This window comes from Diadema antillarum, unplaced genomic scaffold (genome assembly GCF_040938485.1).
Source record: "Diadema antillarum isolate AM-2024a unplaced genomic scaffold, OU_Dant_1.0 seq00000989_RagTag, whole genome shotgun sequence".
NCBI lineage: Eukaryota > Metazoa > Echinodermata > Echinoidea > Diadematoida > Diadematidae > Diadema > Diadema antillarum.
This window is the reverse complement of record NW_027271829.1, coordinates 357629-377500: the sequence shown is the minus strand read 5'-3', so window position 1 is coordinate 377500 and position 19872 is coordinate 357629. Positions and strand designations below refer to the sequence as shown.

At 39.9% G+C, this 19872-nt stretch overlaps 1 protein-coding gene across 2 annotated transcripts; it reads right to left on the bottom strand.

Moving 5' to 3' along the window:
• Window positions 1–145: 145 nt before the first annotated feature.
• On the bottom strand, window positions 146–18490 carry LOC139742246 (CDGSH iron-sulfur domain-containing protein 1-like). 2 transcript variants are annotated; one of them, XM_071652824.1, is made up of 3 exons: window positions 18358–18490; window positions 4875–5077; window positions 146–1250 (listed from the first exon to the last, which is right to left on the bottom strand). In XM_071652824.1, the coding sequence occupies exons 1-3, from the start codon at window positions 18452–18454 to the stop codon at window positions 1152–1154; spliced, it is 399 nt and encodes a 132-aa protein (XP_071508925.1). In that variant the 5' UTR covers window positions 18455–18490; the 3' UTR covers window positions 146–1151. The 2 variants fall into 2 exon arrangements, with proteins under 2 accessions (XP_071508925.1, XP_071508926.1); XM_071652825.1 differs by lacking the exon at window positions 18358–18490 and adding an exon at window positions 9664–9766.
• Window positions 18491–19872: the final 1382 nt, after the last annotated feature.

Below are 19872 nucleotides of genomic sequence, written 5' to 3'. Positions count from 1 at the left end.
AAAATGATACTGAATAAAGCCTTTCAACCATTTTATCATTTCAAAGCAAACATAAACACTCATTCATACACATACCAACACACCACGTGGGAATCCCTGTTCCTGCTTGATACATTACATACAAATGAGCAATCTCACAACAAAATTAAATTTCAATATGAACTTTGTTTGATTTACCTCATGTTCCAACTCTGTTCAATGATTACAATGTATATGGTTATAGCAAATCCATGTGCTTCTTTCCCAAGTATCAATAAGATACCGGTATATCAGCAATGAATTTTGTGCATGCTACATGTAGGCAATTAAATTGCAAACTTAGATTTCCTTCAGAAAATCTAATTTTATGGCAATGGATTTCAGTGCCAGTCAACCAAATGCATGATACATAATTTCCACCACAGTCTAAGCTGAAATTGAAGCAAGAGAGACATACACACATACATTTATGGGCTTATTATCAGAAACCTTTTAAAAAGGAAAATCATACGAAATTTCTTTGTTATACACAACACACGTCTGAAACACATATAAATACAATGTTGTGTATAATGCATAATAATTCTTTGTGCATCCTTATCAAAGACATTAATATATCCCCTGCACCAGATGAAATAAAAACTTGATTATTGCATTTAGAATAAAAGTTTTGCACCTCATAATCACCATAACTATTTTCCCCTTTAAAAAAAAAAGTCACATCAAACCTCTAGAAAGGGCAAGTTGGTCTACAATGAGATTCAGATGTCTGTTCAAACAGAAAAGATGCCTCATGTGTAATAAAAAAAAACCCCAACACAGTATGAACATGATTTCATCCGTTCAGGACGAGATGATTTTGCTACAATACAAGATTCCAAAAGACACCTGCCAAAGTATTTGGGACCAGTCTTCATCAAGTAAATGGGGTGTGTTCAGATTCTGGTCATTAACAGTTTATCCTGAAAATAATGCAAGTGACAATGATCTCACACAATTAAACACCTGTCTTACAGTACATACATGTACAATGTACTCTGTATTTGTCTGTGCACGAAGTGTTTTTATAAATCTCACACATCTAATTACTTTAGCCCTTAAAGATTTTAATCAAAATTTCAGAGGCATGAGTACACTCTGGGATGGGAAGTTTCAGCTTGCTGTGTCAGGTTTTATGAAGACGCTGCACTCTTCTTCGAGAGGACCAGGGGTCCGACATTGTCTCCAGTGAGAGTGTTGTGAATACCGTGAGAGCCATCACAGTATGGGAACTGTATAAAATTACAATGGAGATGAATGTCATATCAACAGGCAGTATGAAGACATACACACATGTATGTAGATGCAGTATGTACGTGTAGTATGAAGATGTACATAGAGTGTATGAAGACATCATGCAATTTCTCATCAGTCAGCTTTCCACTGTGGATTGTCAATCTACTGAACATGCAACATAATCCATTTGTGGTTGTGCATCATCTGTGAGGGTAACATTGGATCTAGCCATCTCACATGGAAACACTATAGCATAATAAAATTGAATTTGAGAGTAACTCAAATCTTGACTGTAATTCTGTAGTTCAGTGGCCTAAGGAGATGACATGTGCACTGTAAATTGTCATCATAATCAGTTACTACTATGTAGTTTCTTTGACAATTCTCCTCATGATGGGAAATCCTTACTGGAGCCATGTGTACATTCAAACATGACTGTGATATGATTTTGCATTGACATTCCTATGGAATAGACTCCCACATAACATTCGCAATCTGTCCTCTCTTAGTGAATTTAAGAGCTCACTTAAAACTTGGCTATTTAGACAAGCTTTTTTGTAAACATTTCCTTTATTCCTTTTCTCATACCTCCTTTTCACTGGTTTTTTCTCTCTGCCTCTCTTTCTTGCGCCATGAGCATCTTTTCATGATGGATACTGGTGCATTACAAGTGTTCATATTATTATTATTATTACCTGTTTCCTAACACTATAACTAATGTTATAAACATTACAACAACCTGACTTGAAATAATGAAGATGCTTTGAAAGATCCTTTCAAGATGGCAAAATTTCTTAGAAAAATGTCATAGGCCACTGTCAATCCTTAAATTGAAATCACATTTACATTTTTTTCCATTCATAGTATTTGTTTTCCAACTTAGTCGTCTTTAGTACATTCAGCATTATATGTGACCCTGCATCACATAACAAACAGAAAGTCGCCAGACATGAAATTTTAGTTAAGAGCATATTCTAAAAGAGCAGACTTTAAGCTTTAAAATGATGTACGGGTATAACTCAAATCAAATGGACTCTCCTAACCTATCTAAATACTGGAAAGAAAGTACACACTCGGGAAAAGTGTGAACTGAGAAAAGAGGCTCTGAAGTACAGTGTCTATTCAAGAGCTTAAAGATAATAAAAAGTTTTGGTACCTCAAAAGCTTCCCTGAATTTCCTTGTCTTGGTTTGTGTTTCAGGTTAAAGTATGTTGTCTGTGAGAATTACTCGCCCCAAAGTGCTCTCATGTCTTGGTAATCATGCAATAATGGTTTCGTACCAGAGCCGACGCTGTCCAGCGTCGATAAATATTGTACGAAACCACTGACTGCGATCAGCCCATTGTACGCATAGCTAACTGCGACCAGCAGCCCCATACGCATAGCGTAATGGGGCTTCGCATTGTAGCATTCAGGATCATGACAGAATTAGTATCGCGGGTAAATGTCAACTTATAATCCAAAAATTTCTTCGATTTGAAGACTTACCAATTAAGTTGAAGTATTGAAAACAGGCTTCGAACAACGTTTGGTTCTGCCAATAGTCCCTTTCTGTTCGAATTGATGACTGAATGTGACTCGGTCGAGAGGACCTTGGGAGAGCTACATACATTGGATACCATGGCCAGCGCATGCGCACACAAACATCTTATCCGTTCATGGATTTGAAATTTGTGTGCATGTGATGTGTTCGCATGCACTGGCCGTAGTATTCAGTGTACTGCATGTAGCTCTCCTAAGGTCCTGTCGACCGAGTCACATTCAGTCATCAATTCGAACAGAAAGGGACTATAGGCAGAACCAAACGTTGCCCGAAGCCTGTTTTCAATACTTCAAGTTAATTGGTAAGTCTTCAAATTGAAGAATTTATGGGATTTTAAGTTGACATTTACCCTGCGATACTAAATCTGTCATGATCCTGAATGCTACAATGCGAAGCCCGATTACGCTATGCCTATGGGACTGCTGGTCGCTATGCGTATGGGGCTGCTGATCGCAGTTAATTGCATGATTACTACTACGACATGAGAGCACTTTGGGGCGAGTAAGTCTCACAGTGTTATTTATATGAAAGGTACTTGAACCTGAAACACAAACTAAGACAAGGAAATTCAAGGACACTTTTGAGGTACCAAAACTTTTTATTATCTTTAATCTTTACCAAGCCGTGCTGGCTGTGCGATGAATGGGACAAAAAACAGGATGTAAACCGCACGATTAACAACAATGAAGGGATTATCAGATTAAAGTGAAATTGAGCATGCCTTATCAACACATTCTGTCCATAATTAATGCCAACTTTCAAAGCAGTAACATTATCCTTTCAAAAGTTATTAGAGTTGAAAGTGAAGAGTGTGTACAAGGTTTTTAAGAAATGAAAAGGGGATTCCTATGACACACCTAATCACACTATTCTACCAAAAAATGTTCAAGATAAACTGCTAAACACACTTTCCTGCCCGTTTTATGATCCCAAATTTTAGTATAATGTAGAAGAAGACTTGCTCTTTCAGAAAATATGAAAAAGTCAAGATCGGCTAGGTTGACCCATTTCACCTATTTTCAGTCCTCTCACAAAATCAGTGTGTGCAACTTTTTGTTCGTTTTGTGACGCACGGTCACATAAAAGTTTCCGAGCCATGACAAGAAATGTGCTGCAAAAAGAGAGAAAAGATTCACTTAACAATCACTTGTGCAGCTTCAGAGGAAAATTCAGGAGAAGAAATGAGATATTATAAAAAGCATTGCCTCTTGTCACACAAAGCTCTTGTCACACTGGCAATAATACCTGCCAAGTTTGTACAAAATTTGACAGTGCGTTTTCAAAAGAAGAGCAAATGTGAAAATGAGCGTCCAATTTAGTCCTGGACCCCAGGGGGCTACCCCTGGTACATTCACTACTGTACATTGTATTTACTGGTTGGGACAATTCTTTATAGATTCTGTAATTTGGAGGTTCCTGTGCCCCTCCACCCCCCCCCCCCCCAAAGTTGTGGGGCATTGTGCCCATTTGTAAAAATATACATGTGTTAATCTATCATCCTAGCAAAATACCTGCCAAGTTTGGTAAAAATTGACCATGCATTTTCAAGATGAAATGTAAACAAATTGTGGGGGGTGCCCTTTAGAACAAATTCAGATCCTATCAACTTAGGTATGCTACCTGATGAGTTCGATAAATATCTCTGTTGTTTCAAGAAAAGGTTGAAAATGTTAAAATTGGGCCCCACCTCAGATCTACCACAAAAAAAAACTTGAAAACTAGTACAAATGTTCTTCCTCATAGCACTAACTCACCAACCTACATCCCTTTTGATTCAAGTGAACAAGATTGTGAAAGACCTTTTAATTTGGAGGTTTTGGGCCACCCCATCTAACCCCCCCCCCCCCTCCCCATTTAAAAGCACTTTGAAAATTCTATCACCCTAAAAATGCTACCTGTCACCTTTTATGAAAATCTGTCTTGAGGTTTTCTGGAAAAAGCCAAAAATGCATAAAATTGACATACGAGGGATGATGAATAGCTCACTTGAGACTTCAGCTCAGGTGAGGTAAAAAGAGGGAGGGAAGGTGTTGACGATTATCAACCAATTCTACATCGCCCATCAAACTCAGCTCACCTTCTTTGATCTCCAGCAGCGGCAGAAAACGGCTTTGTCGCCAAGGTCCTCGATGTCGAATGAATGCACAACTTTTGGCTTTTCTTTCTCAATGGATGCATTGACTTTTCCGGATCCCTTTCCTCTGCGGATCTGCACTACTGTTAGAACAATGACAGCCCCAAGAGCTCCGATCAGAGGAACCATGCGCAGCCAGTCAGCTCCTGCAATATTTGGAGAGATACAAGTATGAAATTGGGGAAGAGTAAGGCAGATTATATAATTCACACAACTCCTAAGTTTTAATGAGTAAATGCAATTCAATGGTGCCTGCCAACAAGCATGTCACATGTGGTCTAATGAAATTCAAGCATTTATTTGGCATGTTCCGGTCTTTCTCAGTGTTTTCATGAACCCTCTGTTTATGGGAACAGGGTGTGTAAAGTACAAACTCTTTGGAACTTGCTTCATCTCTTCAGGAATATTTTCCCGTAGAGATCCTGTAAGGAATTTGACCTGTGCAAGAAGTGGTGGGTAATTTCTGATCTTATCCTACTTATTAATATATACATGTACATATGTACATGTATCATTTGCAATAATGGCCATCCCCCTCCCCCCCCCCCCCACAAAAAAAAAAGCATGTCAAGTTACAGGGTTTTGAGGAAATGCAAAGGGAGTGCTCTTTACCCATATCACTAATGTATCAAATTAAATTAATTGAAAAGAAGATTTCTATTTTTCATGTTAAACAGAATCATACTTCCAATCTACATTGGGAGATCAAGACCCATATTCAAAAAGGAATTCATACTGTTTTTTTTTTTACTTTATTTTTTTGGTAGATTTGTGCAAAAAACGTTTACTAAAAATTGCCTTTCCACATATTTGCAGCCCTGGGCAGCAGTGGGCGTTTATGTTGACCCATATTTTGGCTGAAGTAGCCTATGTGTATAGATCCAGCGAGTTCAATTTTTTTTTTTTCTGATGACTTTTTTTTTCCCAACTTAAAAAAAAACTGAACATATATTAGCAGAATCGACACCATTCCTTGCCAGTAAGTACTACAAGTTTTGTATGCTCAATAGAATTCCCGCCGATGACACACGCTTCCTTGCGGACAGGTATAGATCCATGGACAACCTACGTACTTCAAGCTGGTCAACTGCCTGTGACTTGCGGCAGCCATGGGCCTCCTAATGGTTCTGCATGCGCACCTCCGGGCAACTACGGGCAACTCCAGGCGAGATACATGCTAGGTTCTGTCAAGTGCGGGCCAAATGGGGGAAGCTCCAGGTAGCAAAAATTTTTTCTGCAGGTCAACCCGCAAGGCTTCCCCAGACAAGATGTGACAAGGCCTTGAGCATGTTTAAAACTTGTTCTGGGTGAGCCATTTTAAAATTATTTTTTAGTTTTTACCTAAGGGGTTTGCCTGCAGAGGTACATGCAGAACACCAGTAAGAGGCCCTTAGTGGCAGCACCTTGCAGGCAACTCTCACGCACTTACTTCGCAGCTGTAACGCAGGTATTTCGCAGTCCCCGTATGTCCCTCATATTCAACTGAAAACAGATCGGTTTCGAAACTCTCACGCAGGTCACACGGAATACACACAAGTATCTTTAGTAGCAGGTATCACGTTTCCAGCAGGTAAGAAGCAAGTGTGAAACTCGCCAACATCCTTGTCCGCCCGCAGAAAATTGCTGGAAAATCCCTATTCGCAACAAGCCCACATACATCCTGTAGCTTGCTCTGAAAGGTGTGGCATGCAGCACACCGCAACACATTGACAGAAATGCATACACATCTTCCCACCCTACCCACACATGTACTGTACTTGTACACATTACCGGTACTTAGCCTACTAGAAGCACAGCCCTAGTATATAGTGCTAACCAACAGCTACAGCTGTAGATACGGGTAAGAAGTATCTATCAACCAATTTGTCATTTGTACATTTGTGGGCAACGTTTCGAAATCATTTCGGCATATTGTGAAATAGTCCACCACTCCATTCACCACCATTCATTTCGTCACAGCCGGGGACTTCTTTCAACCTCCATAGACTTTGCACATATTTAGTGGAGACGCACACCACACGCAGAACGAGAGGGGACCAATATCACGATTTGGCCATCATTTCTACAATTGTGGGCGTTTTTCGAAGCCCAAAATAATTTAGACCCCTAAAACCCAGGATAGCCACTTTTACGATGATAATGTGGTGTGAATTTATGTTAGTTCTGTCGGGAATATATTTGCAGGTAAATCTGTAAATCGTGTGAGTTTTGTAGAAATTTTAATGGAGTTTAAACTTAAAGTCACTGTTTTTTCTCAATTTTTGGATGAAAAAAAAGTCCTTCACTGCGTGAACGCGCCCGGATAATAGAGATTTCCAGATAAAAGGAGGCCGGTTAATCGAGGTCGAACTGTACTCTGACACACCACAAGGTGGCCAGTACTTTATTGAAAGAAGAAGAAGAGCAGAGGTACAGTATATGCACAGTCGTCACAGAGCATGAGCACGGCGCAGCAGCGTATTGACCGATTCTGTGACGCGCTATGTGTATTTTTGGCATGGGCAGCGCCATTATGCGGTGTCTCAGCCGACCCCCCCTCCCCTCTCCCCCACCCCCTTCCGCGCACGGAATGAAAAACTGATGCATGGTTGTTGATGCCAATAGGTGTGTCGTACTGAGCGCGCGAATGCTTGCTTAGTGCGTGAACCTTTGTTACAAGTGCGCGATAAACATGTTGCCCGTGGGGTGGGGAAGAGGAGGGGGGTCGGCTGGGACACCGCATGGGGCATGGCGCATATTAAACCTATGGGAAACACGTTGGGTTAGATAGGGTTAGGGTTAGGTTTAGGGTTAGGGTCCCCAATCTGTGCCGTCTAAAAAAAACACGCTCCCTGGGGCGCTCCTTGTAATTGTATGGTAGCCCTACTAGTACTACATATCAACCACCTTCTTTTAAACCGACCGCGTATAATTCGCGCACTGCACACTTACCGTAGTATGCACTTCTCTGCGCGCAAAGCTCATAAAAATGGATTGGCTTTGAATGTAAGATGAGGATGGTGTGGGAAAACGCGATAATTGACTGTTCATTAATGTTTTTAATCAAGGACAACATTTCAAATGAATATTTTCACCGAATCGTAATGACTGCACAATGAAATGTCTATGGAAGTTTCCATGTAATGTCCATGGAAGTTTCCCCTGTCCGGTTGGCCCCTACTAAGGGGTGTTGGACAGTATACTTGAAGAAGTTTCTAAAAGGCTTCTTCTAAAAAGCTTCGTACAACACGGTGTTCAATACAACTCGGTTTGCGTGCATTGTCAATGCAAAAACAGCGGTCGATCCTAATAACGCGATTTACCGCGGGGAGCTGAAACGAGGCCACCTTGAACCTTGAACCTTGAAGTAGAAATCCCTTTCAGCAGTTCCTTGAAACTATCCCGGGATGGTAGAAGTGTCGTGCGTCAGTGAGAGGTGACATGGTGAACAGGATGATTTTAAATGTCACTAATGTACAATAAAAGTGACGGTGCATAGTGCTAGTAAAAAAAAAACATGCATCTTTTCTTAGAGCATGTGTGACCCAACAGGAGGCTGCATCACTCGGATGACTGGAAGAGCAGCCTCTCTGAATGTTAATGGGTTGGTAATTGTGCACGCAAGTTCGTCGCAAGTTCGACGCAAGTTCGTCGGCGATATTTTTGCACTGAAACTTCGAATCGAAAAGGGAACAACGGCATTTGATAGAGCTGGATTTTCTCAATCACATAGGTCAAGTTTTTTACGTGAATTTCCGTGTTAGATATTCTTATCAAGCAAATAAACATTAGGCGGTCGATGAGTAGTAGGTCCAACCCTTGACCGAAAGATCGGTCTGTATCTGTCCGTCGGGGAATGTTCCGCGGAGACTGCGTCTGGCTTCACGGATCCCCTCCGTATACAGACCGAAGTCAATGATGCCAGCTACTGTGTGGCAGTAGCGCACAGATAAAACGTTACGATAAACCAAATTACAGGCAGCTTTTTTACATTCAAACAAGTTTGACATGATATGACACATTATGCAGCAATATTTGGGGTTAATTTCTCACATTTTGCAATCGAAATACTCACAGTAACGCGGTTATAATGCAGAAATTTTATCCATATCGCAACATCGCCGTTCGCTAGCTGTAAGTCGCCATTTTGAATCTGTAAACCAATCACATGCGAGGTACTTTATTAAGTAAAAAAAACACGTAGAAACTACCTCGCATGTGATTGGCTAATAGATTCATACTGTATGTTTCTGCAGTTTGAACGTGACGACGCGACGGGCTGGTTGATGTGTGTTTTGCGTTGAAAATTCGACCGAAATATTGGATTATTCATTAATCTGGTGAGTGTAGTCTGTTCTTGAATAGTTGATTTAACTATTCAAGTTTAAATTTGCCGACCTAGGGCCGTGAATTAGACGCAATCGAGAAGGGTGAGGTACCTCACCCAATTTTCCATAGAGACAGTGGTTAAGAACATCCACACAGCAATGGGTACTACAACCTTCCGTCTGTCTACGGAGGACGGCGTTAATGGCAAAATACAAAAGAGTCCGGAGGACAGACGGATCTTTCTGTCTAGTCCAACCCTACACAGTTCTTTGCCTGTGTAGGGTTAAACGGTTCGGGCTGCTCACTGACACTATTCCACTGCAGCGTGCCCTAGACTAGAGACTAGCGTAGGAGCATGAAGTTTGGGTATTCTGCTGGTAGGAGTACGATATCATGATTTCACATTGCAAGCTTTAATCCTTACCTTCCATGATGCACAAATTGTTTTGTTGTAATATTTGAAATGAAGCTGAAATGAGGTTTCCAGTTCGGGACCTTCTCGGTGCCGCGTAACCGTTCACCACCACTTGTACATACGAATGTGTAGATGTTAACGTGCATATAATATATGCATGATGACACAGCTTTGTGTAATTGTAGTTCTAAGCCAACGCACTGCGTGCGTTTCTAAACTCTTTGGTGTAAACAGTGGTGTGACAATATAAGTGCGGTGTAATCATCCAGTAGCTATGTACAAGTATCATAATTTTACGAGTATTTATCACTGCGGTTCAAAGGTATTCGTATACAAATGATGCACAGGATTATTTCGTGGCGTTAGTGGAGATGCAGCTCACTCTCGGGTATTTACAATGTAGTGCAACATGCACTCGGCTTCGCCTGGTGCATGTTTCACAATGTAAATACCCTCGAGTGCGCTATACGCCTCCACTAACGCACTCTATCCTGTGCATCATTCGTATACGAATACCTTTGAACCGCAGAGATCAATACACTACTCGTAAATTTATGATACTTGTACATACAGTATGACTAGCAGTAATATTACTGGTATGTACATGCCCCTAAGAGCACTTTTATTTATGCTTTGAACTCATTTTACTGCCTGAGCTGATTGATGTGCAATAAACTTTGCATTTCGGTATGCCTTATTGGTATTGATCTCGTGCACTTGCCTATCGAGAAGAGAGCTAACGTTAGAAAGAACCCGTAGTCTGTTTTATCATCAAAGATATGTTACGCGAAAAACAGAAATAAAAAGCTTCACGGAATCCCTGATGAGAACCGTAAAAATCGAAGTTTTTCTGTCTAGAAGAGAGCGGGCTTTTATGGGCTTTCATGGAAGGGATGTTCAATATTGTCAGTTTATGAACAGGAACTAACAGGATCAGGAGCTACTATATAGGCTTACTGATCTGATCATGGATGGATACATAACACGCTGTACTATAGATCGCTTTTGATTCTCCTACGTCATGTAACATTTTCGCGTTTTCATTAATCTCAGTATATTCAATATGAAAATGAAACGATTATCTGGTATAACACAGCTGAGATAAATACTAAGTACATGAAAAAAAAAATCATAAAACAAAACATTGTTATGACGCTTGGCAATTCCGAACATAGATTTCTTATGATGGCTATTACAGGCCTATTCAATATGACCTATGGCCAAGAGAGTTTAATAGATTTTTTTTTCCATTTCCGATGAAAGCATATAAAATATGACATTTGCATAAAAACAAAGTAAAGTACAATGCGACTTTTGCATATTCAAATGAGATTTGAATGTACGCCATCAGGGTTTTTTTTTTCCTTTTTTTTTTTTTACACTGAAACAAAACATGCATGGGCAAACTGTAGCGAGCTACTCCTGAAAAAACTCAGGAGTATCTTGGTCGGAGGAAGAGGTCGTGGTAAGTTCCCCGACCGGAGGAAGTTACTGCCTTCGTTTTAACCAGGGAGGTTCGAAAGATGGAGTTATACAACTGACTATAGAATAGTTATTCAATCAGCTGTCAGTTTTCTATGGATGGACAAAAGAATTCCACAGGTGCATTTGTGCCTTTGATGTTCCATGCTTGAAGCCGCCATCTTTCTGAGCAATCTGAAGATTCCTTTTTAACGCTAACATAATATCGGGCATATGCTGCTCGTTTGTATGTCGTTTGTAATGCAATGAAATTTCACCTAATGATAAAGCATATAAAACAAAACTCAATTCCGTTCGAAAATATGTGCAAAAGTGTAAATCTGAGCTGTATCTTATGAAAGTGATTGAGATTTTACCCTCATGGAAAGCCGGTTTTATCACTTTTCTCCTTATTTCGCCAAATGAAACTAATATGGGATCAATTTCAAGTATAGTTCTTTATAATCTCACTTTTTTCTGTATGTTTTGAATCTAAAAGTCGAAAATCAAAATAGGCACTCAGTGTATCCCTGTAAAAACTTGGGCACTGGCCCATTGTTTTACAACTCTTTTTGGACATGTTGCAAAATAAAATAAAATGACCTCCAAATTTCTTCATGAAATATCTAAAGATAACTGACCACAGAGAGCTACTTTCATTCAAAAACCTTGAAATCCATTTTACCTTCAACGCATTGAAAAATGAAGGGATATGCATCATTATTTAAACCACCTTGTTCATTTTTTAACATATCTATTTTTCCCATTCCATACAAAATCTTTAATAACACTCTCTAATTGTTTCAGTATATGACTTGGTATTGGCAAAACGGACCCACAATAAACAAATTTTGATATAGCAAATGTTTTTACTATTTGTATTTTCCCTATCAAACTCAAATTCCTTTTTCTCCAAACATTAAGTATAACTTTCACATCTACTAAACATTTCTCAAAATTTAATATCATCTGTTCCATATCGGAAGACAAGATTATTGAGATTACTGTATGGAATAATGAATATGTTAGAGTAAATGGTAGAACGGTGTTTTTTGCAGAATTTTTTAGGGCTGCGGTTTATGGTATATTTCAGATCTGTTTGATGGAGAAGGCAGATTGATAGATTTCAACACATGGGTGAGGAGGGGAGTTGAAAAGCAAATGTATTTGAAATGGTGCTCGATTGTTTCTGCTATTCCAAAAGAATTGAAGTTGAGATGCCTTTCCAATCGGGAAACAATACCAGCCTTAAAACTCAGTTGTGTTTTTAAGGGCAATGAAGTAGACTTTGAGAAGCTAACAACGCAGATTATTAATTGTATTTTGAAAGGCAAACATTTTGAGACTCCAACATCGGAAATCTACTGGAGTAATAAATATGCGATAGATGATATTACTTGGAAGCTTATATACAAAATGCCTTTTGTGTGTTTAGTTGATACTAAGAGCAGAACATTATAATTTCAGTATAAAATTAATACAAGAGCACTTCTTTTGAACAAAAGATTACACAAAATAAAAATTGTTGACTCTGAATTGTGTACTTTTGTAAGCAAGTGGAGGAAACGCCAGAACATATATTCGCTGAATGTCAACATGCATGTGATTTTTGGGAAGAGTTTTTGAAATGGTGGCATACAAAGTTTGACATAAATCTACAATTGAAGGAAGAAGAGATCTTGTTCGGTGTATTTGGTGGAAGCCAGCATAGGCCCCTTTTGAATCACTGTATAGTTATAGCCAAACAGATGATATATGTATGTAGACATTTGGGTATTTTGCCAACATTTGAACTGTTCTGGTCAAAGCTAAAAATTATATATATGACTGAGAGGCAAATTGGTTTTCAAAATAGACAACTAAGTAAATTTGAAAGGAAGTGGATAAATCTGCATGCCTCCTTGATATGACATTCTGGCCGTTACTTTTCTGTGGTATACAGTGATTGCATGAGATATTGATAGCATAATTCAATATGTTATCTATGCGAAATTTAAATAAGCACAAGCTTGTGTGCATCTGCTAATTTTCCCTCTTTTTTGTCTGTTTTTGGTTTTTGGTATGTATAATTATGTACAATGATTATTATTGTTTTTGTGAAAGGATGGAAATAAAAAAAAATGAAAGATAAAAAAAAGTATAGTTCTTTATAAATTAATACGTCAGATTAGCGTACAGACAAGTACAGTCGAGTAATTTTGATATCTATTTCAGCAATATTTGAGCAATTTCGCGCACCCCCGTGCCTTTACCATTGTCTACCGCCCATCATTAGTAAGCAGGGATAGCGAAAAGTAATTACCATCACAAAGACATAATTATCTTCCTTGGAAAGTGGCTGGTTATTACGCAATGAGACACAAGTCAATTGTCTTCGCATCTGAGCGGCAGATCCAGTTTGACACATACCTCAAATATTTTTGAGTGGCGGCTTCGAGCATGGGATCAAAGCGAATAAGACTGTTGTGACTCCATTTCTCGAACCTCCTTGGTTTGAACCAAGGAGGTTGAAGAGATGGAGTCACAACAGAGTTATTCCCTTTGATCTATGTTCGAAGCCGCCGCTCAAAAATATTTGAAGTATGTCACTGCCAAACAGGATCTGCCCCGCCGATACGAAGACAAATTATTCGACTGGGCATACGCGGGCACTAATCTGATATGTCTATCAATAAAGAATTATACTTGAAGATTACTACATGTTACTTTCATTTGGGGAAGTTAAGTCGAAAAGTGATAAAACCAGCTTTCCAGAATGGTACAGTTTTCAACAGTTTCACATAATACAGCTCTGATTTACACTTTTGCGCAAATTTCTGAACGGAATTGACTTTTGTTTTACATGCTTTATTATTAAGTGAAATTTCATTTCATTTGATAAATAAATAAGCAAAATACGGCCAACATTATGATAACGTTCAAAATGAATCTTCAGATTGCTCAGCATGACGGCGGCTTGGAACATCGATCATCAAAGGCACAAGTGCACCTGTGGAATTCTTTTGTACATCAATAGAAATCTGACAACTGTTTGAGTATTACAGCCAGTTGGAACTCCATGTATAAAACCTCCTTGGTCTGAACGCAGTTCATGCTCGATGCCGCCACTCGAAAATATATGAAGCATGTGCCAAAGTGGATCTGTCGCTCAGATAGGAAGATATATTGTAATTTGATTCGTGTCACATTACATAATCACCAGCCACTTTCTAAGGATGGTATGTGATGGTAATTACTTTTTGCCAAAATTTAATGATACGTGACTTTGGCTGCGTTTATCAACTTTCCCCTGTTTAAACGGCTTTCAAAAGACGTTTCCAAAGCCCTTTCGAAAGCCGTTTCTATAAGCCCTTTAGAAACGGCTTCCAAAATAGTTGCGTTTATCCACTCTTCGCGAATACGATAACTGGCCTGTCACTGCACAGCTGCATTGCGAAATTCGACCCGAGGAGAAGAGGTCATAATAATTATAAGGCGTGCATTGTTCGTAACTGCAGTACAATACTACAAAGCCGTTTCAAAACAGCTTTGCGTTTATCAACTTCAAAAGGCTTTTACAAACAGGTTTCTGAAAACCTATTTAGGAAACCTGTTTGGAAAGCCACAAATTTGCGGCTTTCGAAAAGGCTTTCCGAAAGGGCTTTCAAAACAGCTTTGCGTTTATCAACTCGTAAAAATTCCTTGAAAGCTGTTTGGAAAACCATGTTTCTGCCGACAAAGGGAGTTGATAAACGCACCCATAATGGTGAAGACATGGGGCCCTCGCACTTTCACAATCGTGATGCAGCCCTGATATTACACTTTTGCAAAAATTTCTAGACGGAATTGACTTAATTATTTTACATGCTTTATCATTAAAAGATTTCACTTCATTTAATGAATACAAGCAAAATATAGTCAACATTTTTTATTACGTGAACGTTCAAAATGAATCTTCAGATTGCTCAGCAAGACGGCGTCATCGAACATCGATCACTCCAAGGCACAAGACCCAAAATGCGCTTCGTGCATCAATAGAAAACTAACAACACGTTAATGTTTGATTTATTACAGCCAGCCTTAGAACTCCAACTTTTAAACATCCTTGGTATAGCAATATACAGTTTCTGTGATTTATCAAACTCTATATGGTTATCTCTTTTAAACCTATTTAGCAACGAAGCATTTCATTCAATGCTCCCTTCCATTAAACCCCTAGGAAAATTCATGCCGGGTAGACTTCGCCTACAAGACAGTGGGCCGAATGCATAAACAAGCAATTGCTTGAAAGCAATTGCTTCAAGCAAAAGCACAAGCTCGTCTAGCAAAAGGGCTAGCTCAAGCAATTGCTCAAATCCATATGCATAACCTTTTGCTAGTGCTTATACCTTTTGCTTGTCCCGCACAAGCAATTGCTTGCGTTTTCAACAAAAGGGACGTCACGCCTGTGCGAACACAAGAACAAAGGCGAGTGTGGCAGCATGTATTTGAAAGGGCATGTGTGTGCAGAAACATTTCCTGACATAGCAGAAGAGCTATTAAATGACACTCATAAATGTACACACAGACGCACACACACAACTATACACACACACACACACACACACACACACACACACACACACACACGTATTACTGGCTGATTCCCATCACTGCTTACAGTAGCCCGGATCTGCCAGATCGCACGTGGAGAGGCGTCTTGCTCTCCACCGAAGTCAGACATCCTACCTGTTTTTCACCACATTTTGCGTGCTTACCACTGGACATTCCCGTTGACATGAAAAATTTCTTACTCTACTTATGAGTAATTTCTTGTAGATTTTATACCACTCCTTCCCAAGTGTGGTCTTTCTTCCATGAATATGAAAATGATACTTAAAAGGGAACCTCTCAGATAAGCAAAAGCTCAAGCTCATTCACAGAGCTTGGAAAATCGTAAGCAATTGCTAGCACGAACAAGCAAAAGGTATGTTTTATGCATACGTTTTTAAGCAAATGCTTGGTCTCTAAGCAATTGCTTGTGCTTGTTAGCAAAAGCTTCTGCTCACAAGCAATTGCTTGTTTTTATGCATACGGATTCGAGTAAAAGGCTAGCACAAGCAATTGCTAGCGTTTATGCATCCGGCCCAGTGTTGCTCAACTTTGAGGTCGGGCAAGTCTCCTATAGCAGCTTTGCGGCAAGTTGTTATAAGGGCAACTTATGTGAACGAAGCATGTGTAAAATCTGGATACATTACAGAACCGGTCTATTGGCAAGCGAGCCTGGGCAAGCTGGGAAGTTTTTGAACATGTTTATTTTCCGCTTTTTAAAGGCAAAATTCAATCTAAATTACTGTCTTCTATACAGCATTGTAAAATGACACTTGATGTCCGACTGGGCAAAACCACTGTATACAGTCATGTCCCCCCCCCCCCCCCCAAAAAAAAAAAATACAATCAAATTTATTTTCGCATGCTACTTCAGGGTCTTATAATAATTATATCATTTTAGCTCTATTTTGAAGAAAACCCCATTCAATTTGGCTAAGCGGTCACAGAGCAATGTGGAATGTTGTAAAGGCCTATTGGCCTATCAGTATTATGTATTTTATAGAGACATGTTGCGTATAAAATTAGTAGCCCTATAATTATAATAAAATGGAAATCGAAATGTGGACATTCATTTTTAACATGAGAAGTGCCACCAGAATACCTGAATTAAGGCAAGTTGATTAACTGTTGTTATTTTGAATGGACCATCGTATACATAGCATTATATGCCTACATTCAATAAAAGGGCCGGCGGAACGGGGGAGGGGGTGGGGGGAGGGCGACTGATGAAACCACGAAGTGGCAGCAAAAGGGGGGGGGGGGGGGGGAGCGATTTTTTCATACCCCCGTACACAATCATACTGTATGCAAGGGGGTATTCAAGGAATCACTCTGAAGTCCCCGAGTGGCACTGTGTTATATGCCATAAAACTCTGTTTTGTTTTGTTTTTCCCCGAGCATTTCTTTTAGGACCAATCAACCACCCACTGTGATCATCATAGTTAGGATAAGCTGGCATCTAAAACGAATCTACAAAATTGTGGACAAAAGTGGAAATTTATAGTCTTTAATTTTGTTTGTTCCCCCCCCCCCCCCCCTCTTGCCCGAAAGATCGGTCTGTGTATATGGTCGTCGGGGAAATGTTCCGCGGAGACTTGACGGATCCCCTCCGGAGGAGAGCGATAACGTAAAAAAAAATAAAAAATGAATGAATAAATAAAAGACTCCTCCGGCGCCGGACGGACAGATCTTCTGTCTAGCTACCCCCTCCCCCACCCCCCACCCCCACCCCCCCCCCACCCCTTAGTCGCAGTGACATGGGACTTGGAAGAGAGGTGAAAAAAAATAACAAGGAACGAATAAACTTAAAACATTTATGGCCAAAGTTTAACCGTAATGGCGTCGCAGAGAAGCCCAAACGTTATGAGAAATTACAATACCATACATATAACCTCATATCACCAAAGAGTAGGATGTCAAAACTACGTAGCCTCTAAAGCCACTGGATTGGCTCGAGCTGTCCAGGGTTCGGCTTGTAATAAATGTCGGGTTACCCGCAGGTCGAGTTATTCAGCCAACCATAATTATTCCTTACGCAAGATGTCCTATTGCGAACGATGAGAGCTGCAACAAGGGAAGAATCAAACAGACCAGTGTATAATCTCTTTGGAACGGACAAAGGGGTTCTTAAACACCAACATGTGAAAGAAGGTAGTAAATTCCCTACTACATTCTCTCTCAACCTGAACGGACACATGCCCGCGAAAACGGTGAAAACAATGCTGGCAAAATGTACGCTTGTGCATTATGCAAAATAGACATTATACATCAACGAACGTGTACGTACTCAGTACGTACTTCCTGATCGTTGATTATAAAAACATTTGTGTGGTGGTGGCAACTGCACTTAGAAAATAGAAATGTATAGTAGGTGTGCACTATATTTAGCTCACTGAACCCACAAGTGGCCAACACAATAATCAATTTCAGTCTTTTCAACGGATCACCGGAGGAGTACGGGGCACAGAGCGAGGGGCTCCTGCCTTCTCCGCCCACCCATCTTCGCTGGGTGATACAAAGCAGGGAGGTGGCTTCGCGTCCCTGGTGCCGGTGGCGGTGCGCTTTGGCAAGGAGGTATATAGGCTCGCCTAGTACAGTACCTCCTTGACTTTGGTTGGCGACCACCAATTGCAGGTGTCGAATCTGACTGTAGGCCAGACATGTTATCTTTACCTGTGAGTTGTAAAAGTCCGGCAAGTGTCTCTGGAATGGGTAGAGCCTTGAGGTATTCAGGAAGAGTAACTTTGAAGAATAATGATACGGCCTCCATAGTGGATCGTTGCTTAGGTCAGGTGGTTGAACTGTGTGCTGCTGGTGACAGCTCGTAAACAAACCGAATTTACAATGTACTGTATTTACTATCTGCTATCGGGTTTCGCACTGCCAGCGCAATAATGTCTCAAATTCAACTGCCCGACATTCTCGCTCACGACCATACAGTATCGATGTTTTATTCATCTATACGTTCATCTCATTTTTGTCTTACAATCTATTCGATATTCTGGTGATTTTGTGGTTTGAATCACATTACAATAAATAGGACCCAATCTCTCCCCTCCCTGGCGAGATAGAAAAAGGCGATCTTCATTGTTGATTTCTACTACACATACGAACATTTTGTCAAGTGTCTCTAACTTTATGCTCTGTAAATGTTGAAATAACTGCAGATTTCAAAGTGAATCTTTATAGTCATGTGAACGTGTGTTTTTAGTCCAAAGCAATATAAATTTGATGTTGGCCTACATTCGCTTTAAAAGAAAAAGAAGCACCCACAAGAAGTTTTGTGTCGAATAATAAACATTTTATTTCATGGCATAGGTCATAGGCCCTATAGGGCCTATACCATATATAGATGCCAAGTTCAAAAAATTTTTATGAGTGAGATTTTCATGACTCGATCAGCATCTTGGCGCATGTGCGTGAGCGAGTGAGTGAGGGGAGGGTGTGGGAGGAGGGTGTCCACCCTCCCACGGTTGGGAGCTTTTTCAATTTTTAGCTCTAAATGGTGCAAGCTGGTGCATACTTAAGTGACTATTTTTTACTTACTTTGAAAAACAAAAGGGAAATACAGTGTATGCCAATTCAATTGCAACTCTCACTAGCTTTATCCTTTGTTAAGCTATGCTCACAATGCGTGAGAAAAATGGGTGTCATGCGTGAGACAGACCCTAAATGCTTGAGTCTCACTCATAATGCGTGAGACCTGGTAGCTCTGCCTATACTGTCATTTTAAATTCAATTCATTAGTATAAGGGCCAATACGTCAATGAGGCAGATCACTAAACATTTAATTCGAAAATTTAAGACGACCTAAACTACCAATGCAAGCAGCTCAATCTACTGGTAGAGTCCCACAAAGTTAGAAGTATACCTCTGCCTTCAAGAAAATATAAAGGGAATTCCACACAAAAAAAACCATGAAAATTACGCATTCCATCAAATTGAAACTGATATAATTATTTCCTCTGCTTTCTGAAAATGGTTAGTCAAGTGCTAATCGTGCTAGAAAACTAAAGAATCTTGAATTTTCTTTATTTGTATTTTCTTTATACAGTAATGTCGTTCACAGAAGAACACTTTTAAAAACGTGGCGCCGGGCGTGAATGAATTAACACCCTTCAAAATTGCCATCTTTTTCCCAAACTCTGCTCACGCAGATGTCAAGTATAGTGCAGTTTTCAGGTTTAT

What these genes read in the sequence shown, in the direction of transcription:
- LOC139742246 (XM_071652824.1), bottom strand. Translation starts at nt 18,454, where the DNA reads ATGGAGGCCGTATCATTATTCTTCAAAGTTACTCTTCCTGAATACCTC. An exon ending in CGGACTTTTACAACTCACAG is followed by an intron (nt 5,078 to 18,357) that starts GTAAAGATAACA and finishes CAAATATTGCAG; the next exon opens with GAGCTGACTGGCTGCGCATG. An exon ending in GCTGCTGGAGATCAAAGAAG is followed by an intron (nt 1,251 to 4,874) that starts GTGAGCTGAGTT and finishes AATTTTATACAG; the next exon opens with TTCCCATACTGTGATGGCTC.